This window comes from Astyanax mexicanus, chromosome 1 (genome assembly GCF_023375975.1).
Source record: "Astyanax mexicanus isolate ESR-SI-001 chromosome 1, AstMex3_surface, whole genome shotgun sequence".
Taxonomy (NCBI): domain Eukaryota; kingdom Metazoa; phylum Chordata; class Actinopteri; order Characiformes; family Acestrorhamphidae; genus Astyanax; species Astyanax mexicanus.
In genome coordinates, this window is record NC_064408.1 from 7,711,810 (window position 1) to 7,734,429 (window position 22,620).

The 22,620-nt window shown below is 37.4% G+C and overlaps 1 protein-coding gene across 8 annotated transcripts in view; it reads right to left on the bottom strand.

Annotated features, from left to right (window-relative positions):
* Positions 1–22,620, bottom strand: part of rgs3a (regulator of G protein signaling 3a) — a 360,852-nt gene that overhangs the window by 103,317 nt on the left and 234,915 nt on the right. For all 8 annotated transcript variants that reach the window (XM_049465826.1, XM_049465822.1, XM_049465824.1 and 5 more), the window contains one exon: positions 11,225–12,154. In XM_049465826.1, coding sequence (XP_049321783.1) covers positions 11,225–12,154 — 930 coding nt within the window. The remainder of the gene's footprint in view (positions 1–11,224; positions 12,155–22,620) is intronic.

Below are 22,620 nucleotides of genomic sequence, written 5' to 3' on the forward strand. Positions count from 1 at the left end.
GACAGCATACGACATGTTTATGGCATAGTTGTGTCAATGTTATGTAGCGCAGTTCAAGAAAAGCTTTTTTTTAATAATCTTACATAATGTTCGTCTTTGGTCACAATGAACTTCTCACCATGAAAAACTCACAAAGCAATGATTTAATATCTCCTACAACTTCTCGGGTCAGTGTTCCCATATTCTACGGAGCTGTTGTGTGGATTTATTCCTCAATAAACCGCCAGAAGAGCATCGCTGCATCTGATGACGTGCTTGGAAAGCCACATATCTGTGTGCTGTCAGACTTAATTTGGGGGGGGTAGGAGATATTAGTGAAGATAGCTGTATTCTGGGATTACATAACTGTACAATATTGCACAGTCCATAAAGCAGTCGCTCAACTAAGCTCAGCTGTGCTGTGGAAACACTGAAACAGGATAGCTTCCTAAATGGACTGTGCATTGCCTGTTGCATAACAGTGGACAGAGCTTCAGAAGGGACACGGTCAATATACACACATGCATAAATGGTTAAAACGACTGATTTATTGAGTTAAAGATTGAATAATGCTGTGTTTTTACCTTGTATGCAGGATTTGTGGGATCTGTGGCATCTAGGAAAACATCAAGATGTTCGAGCAGATCTTTTTTTTTTAAGTCCTGTGTCCTTTAAGTACATTTTGGGCTGAAGCCGCCATAGATTGGACAAGTTGTTGCAGTAGTTTCTATGTGTACACATACACATACCCTGCTATCCTCGTAGCCAATCAGAACCAGCCATTTCCCTCCACCACCCAATCTCAAGGTCCTTTATATGTCCACTGTTAAAAGTGCTGACAATGGATTTACCATATTTTCAATAAATGTCTATTTTATGGTCTATTTACCTACATAAGGTGCACTAGATTATAAAGCACATTATGTGACACTAGTAAGGAACAGGGGTGTCGCCATGTTTTCCATCTAATTCAGCAGGTCTGTAAAGCTAATCTAAGTTTTTTTTTTCTTCAGAGGACTATAAAAAGACTTTATTTTTATTGTTTATTCTTTTATTGTTTAAACATGAAACTCACAAAAGAAAAAGAAAGACAAAAAAGGGGGAGAAAAAATAATAATGAGGAAAATAATGGGAGAGGAAAAGAAATATCTAAACTGAAACAGGTAGGGATAGAAAAGAAGATTAAATGTTGGTAGAGAGTGATTTAGTTATTAATGGGAAAGAAGAGAAAAAAAACCCTAAATAATACCAAGGGTTGCTTTGTATTTACTATATATATTTTTGTAGATGTTGGTAAGTGTGTGTGTGTGTATACGTGTGCTAATGTGTGTGCACAAATAAAGGAAGATTATTTGTTTGGTAGAGAGTGGTGTTCTGTTGAGTATTGAATCTCAGCTAAGCTTTAAGTTAAGTAAATAAAACTGTAATTCTTAAAAAGAAAATATTTTAAAGTTAAACGAGTGCTGGATGTTAATCTTCACAGATTTCTCTCCTGAAAACTGTTTATTTGGGTGAGTAAAGTGCTCCCATTTATTTACAGTAAGCTTAAATTCCCAGATTTCACGCAGCATTAGCATTAGCAGCTAACCGCTAGCGCTAGCCACGGCTATCAACTAATACCACCCGACATAGAAGAATGATTTCACTTCCATTCACTTTCAGTGGTGGATAAAACTTAATCTTGAAGTCACTTCTCAGACCAATGCATGTCTACCACGGAATTTGGCTAGAGTGAACATTGTAACGATTGGTACTTTTGGCAGTGTGGGCAGTGCGCCAAGTCTTGCTGGAAAATGAAATCCACATCTCCATAAAAGTTGTCAGTAGCAGAGGGAAGAAGCATGAAGTGCTGTAAGATTTTGTGGGAAAACAAAACTGCACTGACTTTAGACTTGATAATAAAACACAGTGGATCAACACCAGCAGATGACATGTCTCTCCAAACCATCACTGATTGGTGGAAACTTCACACTAGATCTCAAGCAGCTTAGACTGTGTGTCTCTCCACTCTTCCTCCAGAATCTGCTCCCTTGATTTACAAATTAAATGTATAATTTACTGATGATCAGTGATGGTTTGGAGAGACATGTCACCTGCTGGTGTTGATCCACTGTGTCAAGACCCATGTCTTCACCTCTGACAATTTATTTCTCTTGAAACCATCCAAGTGACCATCAAAAATATACGTATCTCCTCTATAGAACACTCTACGGTTTCAACTGGACAATGCTCATCCTCATACTGCTGGCATCTCAAAGGCTTTCTCTGAAGAGACCCTGTACATATACACATCGCCAGGCCTATAGCTGATTGAAAATGTGGCATGGGATGCTATTGTTATCAACAATCATCTAAAACTGGATCTGAATCCAGTAGAAGATCTTTGGAATGTGGTAAAGGTACTACTAAGGTACTACTAAGGTACTAAAATATCAAGGAATTGTGTAATAAAGCCATGTCAACCTGCACCAGAAGTTTAAAGGTATCTCTGCAGTGCAGTCAATAATTGAGGCATCAAGATTTAAGAGCAAAAGAAAGTTCTACAAATTATGTAAAATATTATTATTTTAGTGTTTTCATGGTGTTTCCATCCCATCCCATAGCTGGACATCATCTGTCAGTGGTCATAATGTTTTGGCTTGTTGATGTTGAAAAGGTAGCTTGAAAGAAAACTGTGTAAATCTGCTTTATTAACCCGTTCAGAACTGCATCCATTACAATGGACATCATGTACAGTATTTTCCTTATTTTTAAATGTTTTTGTTGCACATAACAGTGTTTGAGAGATGTTGTCCATCAGAATAGATCATGAACCAGCCAAAAAATACAATTATAAACCAATGAAATAGCAACTTGGCCCCGCCCACTGCACTAGAGCCATTGATGCAAAGTAACAGTTATTTTTTACTAATTAAAATGTGATTTTTTTTTTACTCTTTAGGAATAGTTTATAAAACACAAAAGGTCAATATAAATATAAAATATTACATACAGGCTTCCACTGCAATTGAAATAATAAAATAAAACATTAATTGTTTCAATTAATTGGCTTTATTTGCTAGATGTAATGTAATATTAGAGTCTTATTTTCTGTGCATTACAGACAGAAAACAGCATTCTTACATTTTTTTCCCTCCATTTTTCCATATTTGAAGATAATTCAGATTCAGGTCTGAAAGGGTTAACTAACAAAGTAAGACAGTATACAGAATGTTATATTCGCTAAATATTTTGATAAGGCTGTGAATTGACAGCCTGTGTGTGTGTGAAGGCACAGTGGAAAATCTGGAGGTGTGTGTATGTGTGTGTGTGTGTGTGTGAGTGTGAGTGTGATTTACACAGTGTGGAAGTTTGGACCTGTGCACACTCGTCCTGTTCTCCATCACATTTTATTGCTGGACCCGCAAATGACGTCCAACCTGCCCTACTATCAGGTATTAGATCAAAGCTCAGCCATAACATTAAAACCAGGTCAGGCCAGGTGAATAACATGGATTGCTATGTTCCAGAAGCTCCTGTTAAGAGGTGGGATCCACATATTAGGCAGCAAGTGAACAGTCAGTTCTTGAAATTGTGTCTGTGATGCTCGCGGAGGCTCCACTCACTTCTCTCACAAATTCGACAGGATACAGGATTATTAAAATTACAAAACACCTGTAAAATAAGAGAGCACTTGAAAATGATGAGTTTCTTTGATTTTACCAAATTAAAAACCTCTGGAATATAATCAAGAGGAAGATGGATGATCACAAGCCATCAAACCAAACTGAACTGCTTGAATTTTTGCACCAGGAGTAAAGGCATAAAGTTATCCAAAAGCAGTGTGTAAGACTGGTGGAGGAGAACATGATGCCAAGATGCATGATGAAAACTGTGATTAACCCTTTCAGACCTGAATTATCTCCAGTGATGGAAAAAAATTGAAGACTGATGTTTTCTATCTGTAATTCACAGAAAAGAATATATATATATTCTTATATTGTACTATAAAATCTATAAAGCTATATATAATAAATCCAATTAACTAAAACATTTTTTTTTATTTCCTAAAAAGTAAAAACATGATTAAAACATGTCACGTGTGATCAAAGTAACATTAGCTGTTACTTTACCTCAAATACCTCAATAGTTTCCTTTTTTTAAGCGCAGTGAAAGAGGCCAAGTTACTGTTTCACTGGTTTATGAACTCGTTCATTGGCTGGTTCATGGTTATCTCTTATGGACAATAGACAAGCTCTCAAATAGTGTTATGTGCAACAAAACATTTAAAAAAATTAGGAAAATACATAATGTCCAAGGGTCTGAAACAACAATATTCATTTTACTGAAACATACAGTCATATGAAAAAGTTTGGGCACTCCTATTAATCTTAATCATTTTTAGTTCTAAATATTTGGGTGTTTGCAACAGCCATTTCAGTTTGATTTATCTAATAACTGATGGACACAGTAATATTTCAGGATTTAAATGAGGCATACCTCAGGCGACTCTGTTTGTGGCGTGCTTGCAGAAATGGCTTCTTTCGCATCACTCTCCCATACAGCTTCTCCTTGTGTAAAGTGCGCTGTATTGTTGAGCGATGCACAGTGACACCATCTGCAGCAAGATGATGCTGCAGCTCTTTGGAGGTGGTCTGTGGATTGTCCTTGACTGTTCTCACCATTCTTCTTCTCTGCCTTTCTGATATTTTTCTTGGCCTGCCACTTCTGGGCTTAACAAGAACTGTCCCTGTGGTCTTCCATTTCCTTACTATGTTCCTCACAGTGGAAACTGACAGGTTAAATCTCTGAGACAACTTTTTGTCTCCTTCCCCTGAACAACTATGTTGAACAATCTTTGTTTTTAGATCATTTGAGAGTTGTTTTGATGAGCCCATGATGCCACTCTTCAGAGGAGATTCAAATAGGAGAACAACTTGCAATTGGCCACCTTAAATACCTTTTCTCATGATTGGATACACCTGGCTATGAAGTTTAAAGCTCAATGAGGTTACCAAACCAATGTTGTGCTTCAGTAAGTCAGTAAAAAGTAGTTAGGAGTATTCAAATCAATAAAATGATAAGGGTGCCCATACTTTTGCACCGGTCAAATTTTGGTTTAATGCATATTGCACATTTTCTGTTAGTACAATAAACCTCATTTCAATCCTGAAATATTACTGTGTCCATCAGTTATTAGATATATCAAACTGAAATGGCTGTTGCAAACACTCAAATATTTAGAACTAAAAATGATTAAGATTAATAGGGGTGCCCAAACTTTTTCATATGACTGTATACCTATAAATAGCAAAATCAGAAAAAGTGGTCTCTTATAATTTTAAGTGTGTCAGCCGTCATTCCCTTTAAGAGTCGGATGAGCTCTGACTTTGGCGCATTTGGAGCTGCTCATTCACACTGTGAAGATACACCAGCAGCTCATTTAAGAGAACAGTAATGTTATTTTATTCTTTATTCTCTTTATTGTTGAGTTAAAAGGCAGATTTGCGCACAGAGCATTGAAGAATGCTTATATCTGATCAGTGAAGCTGATAAGATTACTAATACAGGATATACTGCAGTAGTAAAAAGAGTTCTCCAACTCCTAAAAACAGAGGAACCTGACATTTAATGCGGTTGGAGCCAAACCCTACAGATGATTTATGACCCAAAGCAACACCTCCAGCTTTACAGTGGTGGTTTACACCAGTACACATGTGTAGAGAGGCTTAAACACATCCTCCCATAAAACACTGCTACTGCTACTGGGCTGGACTTACGACTGCAGTAAAGCTAATAGCACCCACAGTAAAACCAGCAAAACTAGCAGCATGAGCCGCAGTGGAACTTCCTAACTACATCCAATATGAATTAATTTAATAAAGGCTGGGTTCAGCTACTGTTTTTTTTCTAAGTTTCAGCCAGTGCTGACACAGATGTGCAAATGCACACACAAGTGAAAGTACTGCCAAAAGAATAGGACTCCCTGGAGCAGTTAAAGATGAACATGTTGCCATTATGTTTTATGCCACATGCACTGGGCTATAGGGGTATTAAACCAATATTAAAGCCATATCTGATATGCTAATTTAACGTGGTTGCTATGTGGATGCTAAGGTTTCCCAATGGGTTGATAGGGGGCTGCAAAAACCCAGGATACATGAAATAAGAATACAGCTCTGGAAAACACTTAAAAATTATGAGTTTCTCCAATTTTACCGAACTGAAAACCTCTGGAATATAATCAAGAGGAAGATGGGTGATTACAAGCATAAAGTTATCCAAAAGCAGTGTGTAAGACTGGTGGAGGAGAACATGATGCCAAGATGCACAAAAACTGTGATTAAACCAGGGATATTACACCAAATATTGATTTCTGGACTCTTAAAAATTGTTTTCTTTGCTTTATTTGAGGACTGAAAGCTCTGCGTCTTTTTAGTTATTTCAGCTGTATGAATAAATTAAGCAATTATGTTTTTATAGTATGAAAATAGACCATTTTATTTAAATTATTTCTGTACATACTGTATGTACGAGAGAAAGTGACTTTAATCCATCCAAGGCAAGGAGGTAGGGTCAGCCATTCGGTGGGAGTGTAGTAAACCTGGGTATTGGGCCTACAACCTTGTTTTTAATGACCCATACTGTAACTACAACCAGTGAGCTACTACTGCCAATATAAAATTCCCAGTGGTCATTGCTATCTTACACCCCGTTAACAATCTATTTTTGGTTAAATATTGTTTAAATAGTAACAGTGCTTCTGAATATATCTACACTGATGGGTGTGGTGGTCTGGAAGTGAGGTGTGTTCAGGTAAATTGCTGGCGTATTGCTATCTTGGCAACGGAAAACACAGGTGCATCACTGACTGAGAACAATGGACATTTATTGCTATCTTAGAAGTGAATTGCAAACAAAGGCGAATGTGCAAAAAAACATTAGCAGCTATGCAGACTAGGTAGGTGCGCCTTTAAAATAGCAATCCGCTAATTAGCTTTTAGAAAAGTCATTAGCTTAGGTGTTCACATACGTTTTCCACCCTGCACTGTGAATGTTACCATGCTATGTTCAATACAACCATGCAAACATGTAATTTATCTGTCTATCTATCTATCTATCTATCTAATTAGCTCTTAGAAAAGTCATTAGCCTAGGGGTTCACATATTTTTTTCCACCCTCACTGTAAATTTTAACATGTTGTGTTCAATAAAACCATGCAAACATATGTATATTTTTGTGTGGTATTAGTTTAAGCAGACTGTGTTTGTCTATTGTTGTGACTTATATGAAGATAAGAACATATTTAATTACCAATTTATGCACAAATCTAAGTAATCCCAAAGGGTTCACATACTTTTTCCTTAAACTGTACGATAAAGTCCTAAAGTTAATTAGTTAACCAGCAGCTAGCTTACTGAACTTTAGTGCTGGAGTTCAGTAGGAGATATCTACAGTATAAAGAGATGCGCTGTGATTTACAGCTGCCGACAGGACTCCACACAACTGGAGAAATGGGAGTCTGATGACGCCAGTAGGTAGTAAAATAGGACTGAGAGACTGAGCCAAAACAAACACACACACACACACACACACACACACTGCAGCATGGCGCATTCCTACTGTTATGCTAACACTGCCATTTAAGGCTCCAAATAGCCTGGATTCACTGCCTCCCTCTCTCTTCTTCCCTCTCTCTCTCTCTCTCTCTCTGTCACTCTCTCACACTCTTTCTTTCTCTCTTATAGACTCAAACACAAACACACGGGTCTATTAACTCCCTCAGTGCAAACATAAACACAAGTCTGAAAGTATAAACTCATAAATATCATATTTATATGATATATAATGTATATCAGTATATATATATATCAGTATATATCAGCATATGTCAGCATGTCAGAGTATTTCAGAGTATATCAGAGTATATCAGTATATATCAGCATATGTCAGCATATATCAGTGTATATTAGTGTATATCGGTGTATATTAGTGTATGTAAAAGGGCTTTTCTAATATTTAGCACTGCCTTAAGGACTAACTAATGGCCCAGACACTTTCCACACAGCCTGACATCCATATATCAGTGTATCAGCTTATATATCAGCATATATCAGTGTATATCAGCGTATATATTAGTGTATATTAGTGTATATCAGTGTATATCAGCGTATATATTAGGGTATATCAGTGTATTTCAGCATATAGCAGTGTATATCAGTATATATCAGCGTATATCAGTGTATACCAGCGTATATATTAGTGTATAATAGAGTATATCAGCGTATATCAGTGTATATCAGATATATTAGTGTATATCAGCGTATATCAGTGTATATCAGTGTATATTAGTGTATATCAGCGTATCTGTATATATCAGATATATTAGTGTATATCAGCATATATCAGTGTATATCAGTGTATATCAGTATAGATCAGTATAGATCAGTGTATATCAGTGTATATCAGTATTTTTTTAATCTCTTATCTTCTTTTGATCTTAATATTTTTATTTTAATCTTTTTTATTAAAGATCAATATCTGTTTTTGTAAGTGTTCAAAATAAAGTTTGGTTAAACATAAAGGTTGATTGTTTGATTGATTGATTGATTGACTGACTGATTGATTGATTAAATGAATGTGCCCTTACTGTATTGTGTTATTAAGTAAAATAAAGCATGAGGGCTTTTCTAATATTTAGCATTACCTTAAGGACTAACTAATGTCCCAGACACTTTCCACACAGCCTAACATCCATATATCAGTGTATATCAGCGTATATATCAGCGTATATCAGTGTATATCAGGGTATATATTAGTGCATATCAGTGTGTATCAGCACATATCAGCGTATATATCAGTGTATATATTAGTGTTTATCAGTATATATCAGCATATAGCAGTGTATATCAGCCTATATCAGCCTATATCAGCGTATATCAGCATATATATCAGTGTATATTAGTGTATATCAGCGTATATCAGTGTATATATCAGTGTATATATCAGTGTATGTCAGCATATATCAGCGTATATTAGTGTATATCAGTATATATGAGCGTATGTCAGCGTATATCAGCATATATTAGTGTATATTAGTGTATATGTGCCCTTATTGTATGGTGTTACTAAGTAAAATAAAGGATTAGGGCTTTTCTAATATTTAGCACTGCCTTAAGGACTAATTAATGGCCCAGACACTTTCCACACTGTCTGATCTCTGTATATCAGTATATATCAGTGTATATCAGCGTATCTCAGAGCATATCAGTATATATAAGTTTATATCAGTATATATCAGCATATATCAGTGTTTATCAATGAATATCAGTATATATATCATTGTATATCAGCGTATATATCAATATATATCAGCGAATATATCAGCGTATATCAGCGTAAGTAATCCTGAAAGCCTGAATTACATACAGTACGTCACTTACAGTCCAGATAAACTCAGCACACGGTTATTCACTGAACTCTACACACAGTCAGGCAGCAGCAGCAGGACGTATACAAACAAACAGGGTAAAATTAGCCTGCAGGCATGTTGGGGAGAGTTCATGTGGTCGGGAATGGCTCTGAATATCAGCACAGGTTCCTCTGACTCACAGCACTGATAACAGACAGAGAGCACCCCTTAGTGGACACATTAATGAAGTGCATCTTAAGCCTACATTATAGGGCAGCGATTCTCAACTGGGTACCCGGACACAATCACAGCTTGAGAGCTTGTAAAAAATAAAAATATTTAAAAATAATCAAAATTTAAAAAAAAGATATATAATGCTCATCTGCTCATATAATGCTCATATAATGCTCATCTGATTCTGAGAGAGAGAGAGAGTTTCTTATTAATGTACTCTGAAAGCAGAGGTATGCAGAGAAGTGAAATATCTAATTGTGTGGTCTTATTTATATTGTGAAGTTTTGATACTTTATTTTAATATATTTTATACATGTAGTTGTCTTAAAAAATAATCTTTGCATGCACATGTATGTTTAAACGGGTTTTTAAAAGCTAAATTTTCTAAAATAAATTAGTTTGGTTTGTATAAAAGTGGGTCACGACTTAATGACCATGAGAAAATATGAGTATTTACGTATATATTTATATAACTTAACCAGATCATTTGTTACCACTGTTTTATTATTTACTGCTACATTTATTGCTGTAGAGAACAGTAGGCAGTTATTAACTTACTGTAATAAATTAAGCTGATAAACAGCAGCTATGCTATAAATTATAAGAAATACTGTATGACTTGCTTACTTTGAATACGAAAGCCACTCTAGAAACATAATCATAGCTAAGCACTATAGTGAATTCATAAGGCATAACACATTTGGCCATACACATTCATAAAAGTGTATAACACATTATAGCTATGTTAATTATGCATTATGAATTGTGTTTATATTGTATCCTAGACTGTGCTTGTAATATGTTACACATCTGGGTTAAAATATCCTGTTTCTGTTACTATTAATACTGTATATTACAGTGATTGTTACTTTACTTTACGAGTGCACGACGACACATTATAAAATTCCCCCTACAAACGTGAACTTTTAAGAACTTTACACACTCATTCACTTTGCCAGCCTAAAGCTTTATACCACTATATTTGCACTATAGTTATACGGGTTCTGTTTATACTTGTGCTGTCATTCCCTTTTAATCACCTCCTTATAACTATTGCACTATTTTCTTTTGTCTCATGTACGTCTATTTGTGTCCTTGTTGTATTGTATATATAGTGCCTCCCATTCTTTTATATTTATATTTTTATCTTGCTATTTTTTATCGTGCTTTAATTTTTGGGAAGGACGTCATTTCAATTATCTCTATGTCCTGTACATATGCAGTATTGACAATAAAACTACTTTTACAACTTGAAATTATAAACTAGTATAAGCTATTATAATATTTAATATATATTTATATTTAATATTTCAAGCAATACAAGATGTATATTTTACACACTGACACTCCATAAATCCAGCTGAACAATATGTAATTGATCAATGTGCTATAGATTGCTAAAATAGGGCCCAAAGTCTCTTAGAATCATAACTAATTGGCCAAAAAACTCATCCTTTGAGATTCTTGAGACCATCAAATCCTTCTATTCGAAAAATAGCTGTTATTAGACATCTAGTGTCATTCTTGTGATATTTCTGATATGTACGCTACTAAAAGTGGATGTTATATAGTGTAAACAGAGTAGGATTCATATCTAATATAAAGGACATCGACCTTACCTTTCTGCCAGAGAACAGCATGCAGAGCTGGTGCATGGACCCCCCGTTCTTCGTCAGCTCCTTCTTCAGGGTTTTGGGCGAGGGCAGCGTCCAGCCTCCCTTGTGGCCGGAGGAAGCCTCCAGGCAGTTGATGGCGTTGTCAGAAGTGAAGCAGGTGCCGCGGGGGTCTTGCAGAAGGCTGCCCTCACTGTGGGTGCGACGCCTCAGCGAGTTCTGCACGCTGAGCCCTCCGGTGCCTCCGTGCTTCTCGCACGACACTCCCTCCACCATGCTTCTCCGTTTACTGTCTCTACGCTCTAGGAAGTTGTCATCACTATCCTCTTCCTCTTCTTCTTCTTCCTCCTCCTCGTCTTCATCATCCTCCTCATACTCCTCGTCGGTGGCGGGTGAGGAGAGGGCGTCGGCGCTGAAGGAGCGGTCCAGGCGGAGCTCAGGGATGACGAAGGACGAGGATGAAGACGAAGGAGGTGCGTTAGTGTCGGGAGCATCGGAGGCATTGTCTTCGTCCACTTGCAGCAGCAGTTGCCTTTCTTCTAACTTGCAGGTCTCCTCTCCATCCTCTTCTCTTTCTTCTTCCTCCTCTTCTTCTTCTTCTTCTTCCTCATCCATCCCCTCTGCCAGAGTCTTCCTCACAACCTCCTCCTCTTCCTCCAGTTCTTCTTCTTCACCTCGGTATTCCTTGTCCACGCTTTTCCAGATTTCGCTCAGGCTGCCCTCGTTGCTCTTGCCGTCCTCACCCTCTGTGGACGGCGGAGGTGTCGGGGGCACCAGGTGTCGGGTCTCCTCCAGCGGAGTGAGGAGCTCGCTGGGATGGGGGCTGCTGGCCGTGGTGGCCGGGGCATCTGAGGGGCTTCCCAGAGAGTGCTCGTCCTCCGACGGGCGCCGGCGAGCCCCCAGATCGCACTGCTCGTCCAGCTTGGGCTCCAGCATCTGATGACAAGATAAGACAAGATAAATCGAGTTTAGTTAGAGGTCAGGATGAGACAAGATACAGTGGTTGGCAAAAGATATCATATTCATTCCCAATTTGAATATATATATATATATATATCCCCCATCACAGGTGATGGCACAACACAAGGAGGGTGATACACGTGAAGATCAGACTCCGCCTTTTTTTGAACTGCTGCTGATACAGCATTGCCGAGTAGCATCACAGCACACACGGAGGAAAGCACAGCGACTGGGTTCCGATACATCAGCTCACAGACGCAGCCTTGTGTTGATCGACATCACCCTAGGAGTGATGAGAGGAAAGAGCGCCATCTACTGTACCCACCCAGACAGAGCAAGACCAATTGTGGCAAGCTGCATGACCGGGATTTGAACCAGCGATCTCTCGATTACAGTAGCAGCGCTTTAGACCGCTGGACCACTCGACTGCCCACCCCAGTCAACACTGCTCCAAAGCAAGAAGCAAAGCAGGACTTGCACCAAAATTACAGCCCAAAAGAATAGCGCTGGTCTTGTATAACAATGTAATCTGCTGTGTGGTTTACCCGTCAACCGAGTGTGGAAATGCCTGAGGTTATGGATTGCATGATTCAGGCTTATTTTAGTAGGTTATAACTGCACTCGGCTTCTTCTGTTACTTTAATCCAGATTGCCTGAACGAGCCAAACTAAACCCAGAACATTTTTATTTGTGTATGTGTGCGCGTGTTTATGTCTAATTTTAAAACAAAAATGTCCTAGACAATCCCACACAATTCTGCTGGACGAGAGGGAGGACAGAAAAAGTACCTATTACTGGAATAAAAAACACAAAAAACACAACTCAACAAACTCAAGGCTTTAGAGAGACCCAGTCAAATTCAGAACGATTTTCTGACCAGAAACTAACCAAACTTTTCATATAACAACATAAAAATGCCAATGCCTTCAAAACCACATCTTTTCCAAGGAAGCCTGTGTGTTTTTCAATAAAACAATGCATAAAACCACATGCTGTAGAAATTGCATTACAAAACCACGGGGGGGGGGTGGGATTTGAGGTCTCAGAACAACATGTGACGCCTTCAAAACCACATCTTTTCCAAGGAAGTCCATGCATTTATCAATAAGACAATGCTGCATATAGATAGATAGATAGATAGATAGATAGATAGATAGATAGATAGATAGATAGATAGATAGATAGATAGATAGATAGATAGATAGATAGATACAAAAAGTGCCAAAGTCAGAGCTCACCTGCTTCTAAAAGCGAATCACACATTCGACATCTGACACACTGATTGGCTTATTTCACAAAATTAACCACACCCATGATTAATTAAGAGAATTAGTACACGCCTTTTATGCGTTTCAGGCTGTGCAAGGTGTATTTTTTGCCCTCTCACGATACCAAAGACACACCGACACACCTTAAATCCAGCTGCACGATATGCAATTGACCGGTGCACTATAGATCACTAAAATAGGATCCTTTATGTATTAGTAACATACAATCACTCCATGAATGGACGTACAATCTCTACTGTGTATTCTGACAGTTTACTCTGTGAGCTACTACACTGGTGTACAGTTACACTCGTCTTTTGTTTGTAGTAAATGTGATAAGCACTTTGTTGGCAGTTCTCTCTCTCTCTCTGTCTCTCTCTCTCACATACATATGTATATCTCCCTATATATGTATATATATATATATATATATCTTTTTCTCTCTTTCTCTCACACTCACCATACACACTCTCTCTAAGTCTCTCTCTCTCTCTCTCTCACATACTCTCTCTACATATCTCTCTCTCTCTCACATACTCTCTCTATATATATCTCTCTCTCTCCCTCTCTCTCTCTCTCTCTCTCTCTCTATATATATATATATATATATATATATATATATATATATATATATATATATATTGATTCAATTCTCAATGTTCTTTTTTCTTTTTTTTTACAGCAGAGAGGCCTATGCCAGTTTTAGATTAGTCTATGGTCAGTCATTGGTTTGATTTATCAAATTTACAATATCTTATTTCAAAAGGTGGGCTTGATATAAGTGATGCAAAGTGATACAAGTGATCTGTAATACACCACATTAGGCACTAATGGTCAAATTTAAATAATTTAATTAAGATATATATGTAATGCCATCTAGTGGCTTTTTTGGTAGCAGCAGTGTACGCTATTAAAACAGCAATGTGCAACATAACAAAATAAATAATAAAAAAACAGGAACAGTCATGTACAAAATAATAGAACAATTAGAGCCTTAACAAACTGAACTCTATCCTACTGTAACAGTTAAACATGAGAAATAAGACTCTTTCGGTCCCTGAGAATGACAAGTTTTTTTCTTTAATAAAGATATATTATTAACTTTATCTGAGAGAAAGATGCTCCTTAAGGTACCAAAATTATTAACATATTTGAGTCTAGAAAAAACAACTGTTATTTTTATATTTTCAAGTTTTTCTTTAAGAAGATGAGAATGTCCACATTCCTTGGAGAAAGGGCTGCGCACATATCGTCGATCCTCTTTTTGACTTCAAGGCTCGAGGCCATGACATAATTTCGATCGATTTCAATGAAATATCGAAATCGTGACAACCCTTATATATATATATATCTTTCTTTCTCTCTCTCTCTCTCTCTCTCTCACGTACTCTCTCTCTCTCTCTCTCTCTCTCTCTCTCTCTGTCTCTCTCTCGTGAGCTAACTTTACAGTTACAGCGTACTGTAACTCGGCTCTTTCCAGGAAGGAGGGAGTGCCCTGCTACAATCCGAGCTATTCTTTAATGCCTGATCGGTAATTCCCAGTATTCCATTTGTTCCAGGCCACATGTTCAGAACGACGCTGCTTCTGAAAGGTCAGGAGCGATGCAGGTTTAGTGAAACATTTACAGCGCTGAAAGTCAGCACACAGGAACTAATGCAGATAGTGGATCCAGGCGTGAACACAAATATACTGTCCAATATATGTTCAAACACTTGTGAACACCTCGTCAAATGAAACGTTTCAGCTAATTTAAGTTTTGCCCATTGCTGACACTGATACAGCACAGTACATATGCACACACAGACAGCTTGACTTGCCTTTACTGCCAATTGAGTAGGACTATATACACTCACCGGCCACTTTATTAGGTACACCTTGCTAGAACCGGGTTGGACTGGGTCTTATTCCTCGTGGCACAGATTCAACAAGCTACTGGAAACATTTCCCAGAGATTCTGGTCCATATTAACATGTGAGCATCATGCAGTTACTGCAGATTTATCAGCTGAACATCCATGATGATCCATGATCCATCTCCTGAAACTCCACCACATCCCAAAGCTGCTCTATTGTTGGATTGAGATCTGGTGACTGTGGAGGATGTTCCAGTACAGTACAGAACTCATTGATGTGTTGAAGAAACCAGTCTGAGATGATTGGTGCTTTATTGCATGGAGCATTATCCTTCTGGAAGTAGCATCAGAAGGTACAGGTACACTGTGGTCATAAAGTGATGGAGGACATGATCAGCAACAATACTCAGGTAGGCTGTGGTGTTGCTCAATGACACAATGCTCAATTGGTACTAATGAGACCAAAGTGTGCCAGGAAAATTCTTCCATGTTTGCTGCAACTGCCAGATCAGGAGAATCTCTCACTATCTTTAATAAACTCCTGAAGACAGAGCTCTTCAAAGAGCACTTACTCTCCTAACACCTCTAACTAACTACCTTCTACTACCAGATCAGGATAATCTCTCACTATCTTTAATAAACTCCTGAAGACAGAGCTCTTCAAAGAGCACTTACTCTCCTAACACCTCTAACTAACTACCTTCTACTACCAGATCAGGAGAATCTCTCACTATCTTTAATAAACTCCTGAAGACAGAGCTCTTCAAAGAGCACTTACTCTCCTAACACCTCTAACTAACTACCTTCTACTACCAGATCAGGAGAATCTCTCGCTATCTTTAAGAAACTCCTGAAGACAGAGCTCTTCAAAGAGCACTTACTCTCCTAACACCTCTAACTAACTACCTTCTACTACCAGATCAGGAGAATCTCTCACTATCTTTAATAAACTCCTGAAGACAGAGCTCTTCAAAGAGCACTTACTCTCCTAACACCTCTAACTAACTACCTTCTACTACCAGATCAGGAGAATCTCTCACTATCTTTAATAAACTCCTGAAGACAGAGCTCTTCAAAGAGCACTTACTCTCCTAACACCTCTAACACACTAACTACTTCTAACCTCATCTCCTTCTTCCCCTTCTCTACTCCTCTATCCCATTATTTCCCTTTGACCTCCTTTAGGCCCTACCTAAAGATGTTTTACCTTTAACTTCTATTCATTATTGTAAGTCGCTTTGGACAAAAGCGTCCACCAAATGTCATGAAATGTAATGTAATGTAATGTAATGTGGTTGTAATTTTCTGAAGGCAGTTGATTGCAATGGATTTTATTTAGGGTTTTTAGAGTAATTTTTATTTGATTACATTTTTGAAAATCTCAATTAAATACATTTAAGTTTATGGTTGTTAGGTGACAAAATGTGGAAAAGTTCGAGGGGTATGAATACTTTTGCAAGCCACTGTTTTTCAGGCAGCAAAGTTAAGACTTAAAGCGGTAGCATTCTGTAAATATCACTTTAAGGCCTGGACTACAGCACAGTTTTCAGAAAGTAGCATCAACAGATAAACAGATTGTATCACGTTCAGCCCTCCAACATCTATTTTGTCGTCAGCCTGACTAAAATTAAGCCCCAAAAGCGTGCGTCTCTGCGCCAAGGACGTTTTTAGAAAGAAAGACTTCGTTGGTGGGTTTTTAGAAGCGATTCCCATCGGTTTCCTTGGCTGCCAGAACACTGCGGGGGAGACAATCTACTTCAGGAAGTCTCTCCCACAACAATTCAGCTGATGCCAAAAGCGTCTGCCCACATTTAGTACCTGACAAACAGTGAAAAATTAGATTATTGGCCAAAACTATGTCAGCGCCGGGATGTGTCGCCCGGCTCCCCCTAGTGCCGGAGCCTGTCGCTCTGCCTCTCCCTGCAGAGAGACATGAAGAGACGGGGGACAGACAGATTCCCTCCGAAGCTGCATCTTCATCCGAGCATATGACAGGCTCCAGGTGGGCTCTTTCACGTGCAGCCAAGTGAAGCAAAACCAATAAATCGTGAACAGACAACATCCTCCTCGCTGACAGGATTAGTTATTAACAGCCTTATAAAAGTGGGGATGTCCTGTTTCTCCTGTCTGGTTCACTTTTTTCCAGAACTGTCTCCATATTCGCCAAGTTCAACTGGGGACCCGGGGTGTGCAATACTGTACCATACATAATGTACTACACACAATAATATCATGATACACATCATCAATACATGTGAAGTCAGACTCCGCCTCTTTTTGAGCTTCTGATGATGCAGCATCACAGCGCTAACGCTCGGAGAAAAACGCAGGGACTCGGTTCTGATACATCAGCTCACAGACGCAGCCTTGTGTTGATCCACATCACCCTAGGAGCAATAAATGGAAAGAGCACCACTTACTGTACCCACCCAAACAGAGCAAGGCCAATCATGCTCTCTCGGGTCTCCGGCAGCTGATGGCTGATAAGCTGCATGACCAGGATTCGAAGCAGCAATCTCCTCCTGATCATAATGGCAGCGCTTTAATCCGCTGGACCATTTGGAGCCCCTGCAATAACTTTATTTTTATTAATACTTTAATTCTTTCTAATCATAGAGTTATTTTTAGCTACTTCATGTTTTAGTCCTTCTAATAATGTATCCCTCTAATTTATTGCTTTACATTTTAGCCTGTCCACGTGTCCTTTTATTTTACATTATTTAATTTATTCTTAATTAAATCTTATATTTTTTTATTTGTTGTTTGTTTTTCCAATGCTTTTACAACTTAATTTTTATTTAGCTTACAAAGCTTATTGTACTTTAAGTGAACTACTGTAGCAGCTGTTTTTTACACACTTTGCTAAAAATGTGGAAAAATATATATTTGGAAATAAGTATTTTAGAAGTATATCGAATTACATTAAATTAAAAGTGTACTTTATAGTACTTTATAGTAGTTACCTGTACTGTATGTGGCAGAGTAATACATGGAGAGCTTCGGTTACAGTGCATTACCGGCTGATAATGGCACTCATAGAACGACTCTCAGCCAGTCACATTGCAGGGTCAGAACTAACCGTGGTATAATTAGACATTTCTCAATATGTTTTAGGTACAATTAAGTATATTTCTTTTTTTCACCAGGGTAAACTGGCCTGCATCTCCTCTGAGAGCTCTTGGATCAGCCATGCAAGGCATAAAGGGCTCTTGCTCCTGCTGCTGCTACTTTGTAGCTGAGCTAATAAGTCTAAGTGGCTATTTCAGCTGGGTGTGGAATGATTGGATTGTGAGGCTCTTTACAAGGTTCACGTTTCAAAAAGCCAGGGGCAGATTAGCAAAACGAAGCCAATTCCATTATCCGTTTCCGTCGCTGAGTCTCATTTCTCAAAAGTCCCAGCAAAGACTGGCTACTCCTCCTAACGTCCCTCCATTCCTCACAGCCCCAATAACCCTGTAATTATCCAGCCAGGAGCCCTCGAGCCACGTCCTGCGACATCCAGGCAAAGTACAGTCATTTACTTCCCGTTTCAAAAAACTAGATTCAGGCAGAAATAGCTTAGAGAACGCTTCCGGATAATTCTTGAACTAACGCCACCAAATGAACTTCTGAAATCATTCCCTATTATACCACAGTTAGTTCCGATCCTGCATCCATCCATCTGATTGGCTGAGAGGCGTTTTATAAGTGACGTTATCAGCCAGTAATGCACTGTAACCAAAGCTCTCCATGTATTACTCCATATCCACCACATACAGGGAACCTACCAACGATGCAACGCTTACAAACCAAATACAAACCTAAGCAATGTCATTATTTATACACCACTAGGAGCTGCTGGATCCCATAGAGGCACAGTGCAGAAACACCATGTCTCCAATATAAGTCCCACAAATAAATAAATAAGCCCAGCGATTTGAAAATACACATTATTACACACATTATCAGCCACCAACATCAGTTTAAGAGTTATTACGCTACGCTTAGTAGACCTCATGCCTATGACTGTATCACAGCAGTGCCAATATTACATGTTATAGCACGAACCTTGAGTGCATTATTGCCTAATTATGGATTTAAAAAAAGTGGAGCAATTGTCACTGATGGTGATTATATGAGAAAAAAAGTTGAGTTACGGTTAGCTTAAAATCATAAAAAGGTGCTATACAATATTGAATTGACTATAACAGGGTATCTGCAGCTATAGGTGAATTCAATTTAAGACGTTTTCAGACCTTTTCAGACTTTTAAAGTTGTTCTATTTTATCTACAGCTGTGGAAAAAATTAAGAGAACACTTCAGTTTCTGAATCAGTTACTCTGATTCTGCTACTTACAGGTATATGTTTGAGTATTTATTTGCAGAAAATGAAATAAAAATAAAAATAGTTATTTTGAATCTTTAAGACTTTTTAAGCATGTCGTCACTCTACTGCTGTTGAAAATGTCTTGAGCTCTTTTACTGGGTCAATGAAAAATTAAAATAGGGACAACATAATGTTTAAAAAAATTTATTTTACCATAAGCAACTCTTTATTAAAATCAAATAGTGATTGTGTCGGGTTTAGTCAACTACATAAGAAAATGTCACAAAATGGTTTATATTTGTTTAATATATATTATATTATTTGAATATAATTAAATAAAATACAAAACCTGATGAGAAAACACACAATAGAAATGTGTGATACAGCAAGTTCAGAAAGAAAAAGCAACTGAATGGAAAATGCTCTTTGTTATATTCTATAACTGTGTTATATATGCTGTAATTTCATTTAAACAACATAAAGTTGATGTAATAAAGAGTAAACTAATACAAATCACCTAAAAAGGACACAGCTTCATTCCTTTCATTTCATTTATACAGGAACCCCCTTTAAAAGTATTGGAACAGTGAGGCCTATTTCCATTTATTTCTGATGTAGACTGCAAACAATTTGAATTTGACAGTAAAAGATGATTATAAGATTTACAAATATGCTTCTTGTTCCTGTCTTTTGTAAGTAGCACAAAAGTCGTTGGGTGTAAAAATTTATTTTGTTTTTTTATTACACTACAATTTTTACTATGTTAGAAATTTACTTTCATTTTTGATTATTTTAACATTTAAATGCATTATTTAACACTTTATCCTATATTTTACTTATATTTATATTTTCCTAATTTAAATACATGTTAATTGTTATATTAATGTATTACCTATATATATATATATATATATATATATATATATATATATATATATATATATATATATATATATATATATATATTTTTTTTTTTTTTTTTTTACCAATTTAGTAATTTAATTTAAGTTACATGATACATTGCACTTTAAGTGAACTACTGTAACAGATGTTTTCAACACACTTTGCTAAAAATGTACAAAAGCATATTTAGAAAAAAAAAATATTTTAGAAGTATATTAAATTACATTAAACTAAAAGTGTACTTTATAGTAGTTTATTCATTTAAAATACATTATATTGTAATTTTTAAAAAGTATCTTTTAAGTATATTTACAGCATACTTATACATTTCTCAATATGTTTTAAGTACAATTAAGAATATATTTTTTTTCACCAGGGCTATTAAAATGTTATAAACAGGGTGTCTCGGAGGGTGGGTCCATTGAAAGGCCAGAGTTGAACAGTCTTATGGCCTGAGGGCAAAAGACTTTAGAACAACTTTGGAGTCTCTTCCTTGAGAAGAAAAAGAAAGAGAAACACTTTGAGAGGGAAAGATTCTGCAAATAGTTAAACGATAAATAGGTTAAACAGCATAAAAACTAGTGAGGAATGTAGAGTTTTAGTAAAGAAAGCTGCAGAGGCTGAAGCTTTCTGTTGTTTTCCTCAGGAAGACAATGGAGCTATCAGAAAGCAGCCGAGCTCAAAATACCCTCCTCCCTTCAGTTTGTGGCATTTTAAAGTTCACAGGACGAGCGAGGAGTCACAAGGCCTCCGTTTCTCCGGACGGGGAAAATGTGAAGCACATGATCGCATGCTCCCGTACGCCCTGAACCGGCACGGAGGGACCTGTATCCCGGGGCAGGGGTCCCGCATGATGCGCCTGCTATTTATAGACTCTGTCAGAAGCTCCTACATAACACCAGGACCCAGAGGAGATCAGGACAAGGAAGCAGAACAGTAGACCATTTCCCCTCGTTTTCCCCTCGTTTTCCCTTCCCTTTCCATTCGCTTCATCTAATAGTATCTCACTCACTGAATTAAAAGAAAAGCTTCAACAGGTTCTTTGAGGGATGCAGTTGGTAAAGTTCATGTACAGTAAAATTATTTAGTATTCAAAGTCAGTTTTATGAGTTAGAGTCACCTGGAATTCAGGCTTTCAGTTAACAGCTGTGCTGAACTCATCAAGAGTTCATTATTAATTGAATTTAAAGTCTATTAATAAAGTGTTTGAGAGCATCAGTTGTAAAGTAGTGAAGAGGTAGAGTTACAGGTATACATAGCTCTAGAATAATAGCTCTATGTCCCCTTTTATTTAAAAAAAGTATACCTAAATTAGGCTAAAATAGTTCTTTACTTAAGTTGTGTTATTTCGGAACCACTTATTTGTACTTAATTAATACTTGTTAATAATTAAAACGATATAAATGTGCACTAAATTTATACTGAGTATATTTTAGTAATATGTAATTTTTTCCACTATTTAATACAATTTCAGTATATTTGCATAAGCTGCCCAACGGACCTTTAAAAATGAATTAAAAGAATGATTAAAGTATAGATTTAACACAACATTTACCTAATTATTCTATTGTACTGTCATTGAAAGATTGACCTCGGCGCATTTGTTTTGTACAGTCCTTTTGACGGGGACTACATGAGATATATTTTCTATATGATGTACCGTATGAGCTTTTTGTTTACTTTTGTTTACTATGTTTAACCCTTGTGTGGTGTTCGGGTCTGTGGGACCCGTTTTCATTTTTCATCAAATGATACTAAAAAAATATTTTTTCTAACTTAAACTCATTGGCATTGGCTCATTTTTTGTGAAAAACATATATCAAAACACATTTTCCATAAACACACACTGTACACCTGTCACGTCTGGTGCTGTTAGCTCCTCTGTCCCTTCCACACCCAGCTCTAACGGAGGTTCTCAGGTCAACAACTACATTACCCAGAATGCACCACCCGCTGACATTACGCACTCACCTGATCACGTGACACCTCACCTGCTTCCTCCAGGAAGTCCTGAATACTGATTACTGGCACTATAAAAGAGCACTCCACACAAACACCCACGCCGCGTATTGTAGGTTCTCCTCATTACAAAGCGTTCTATATCTCTTGTCT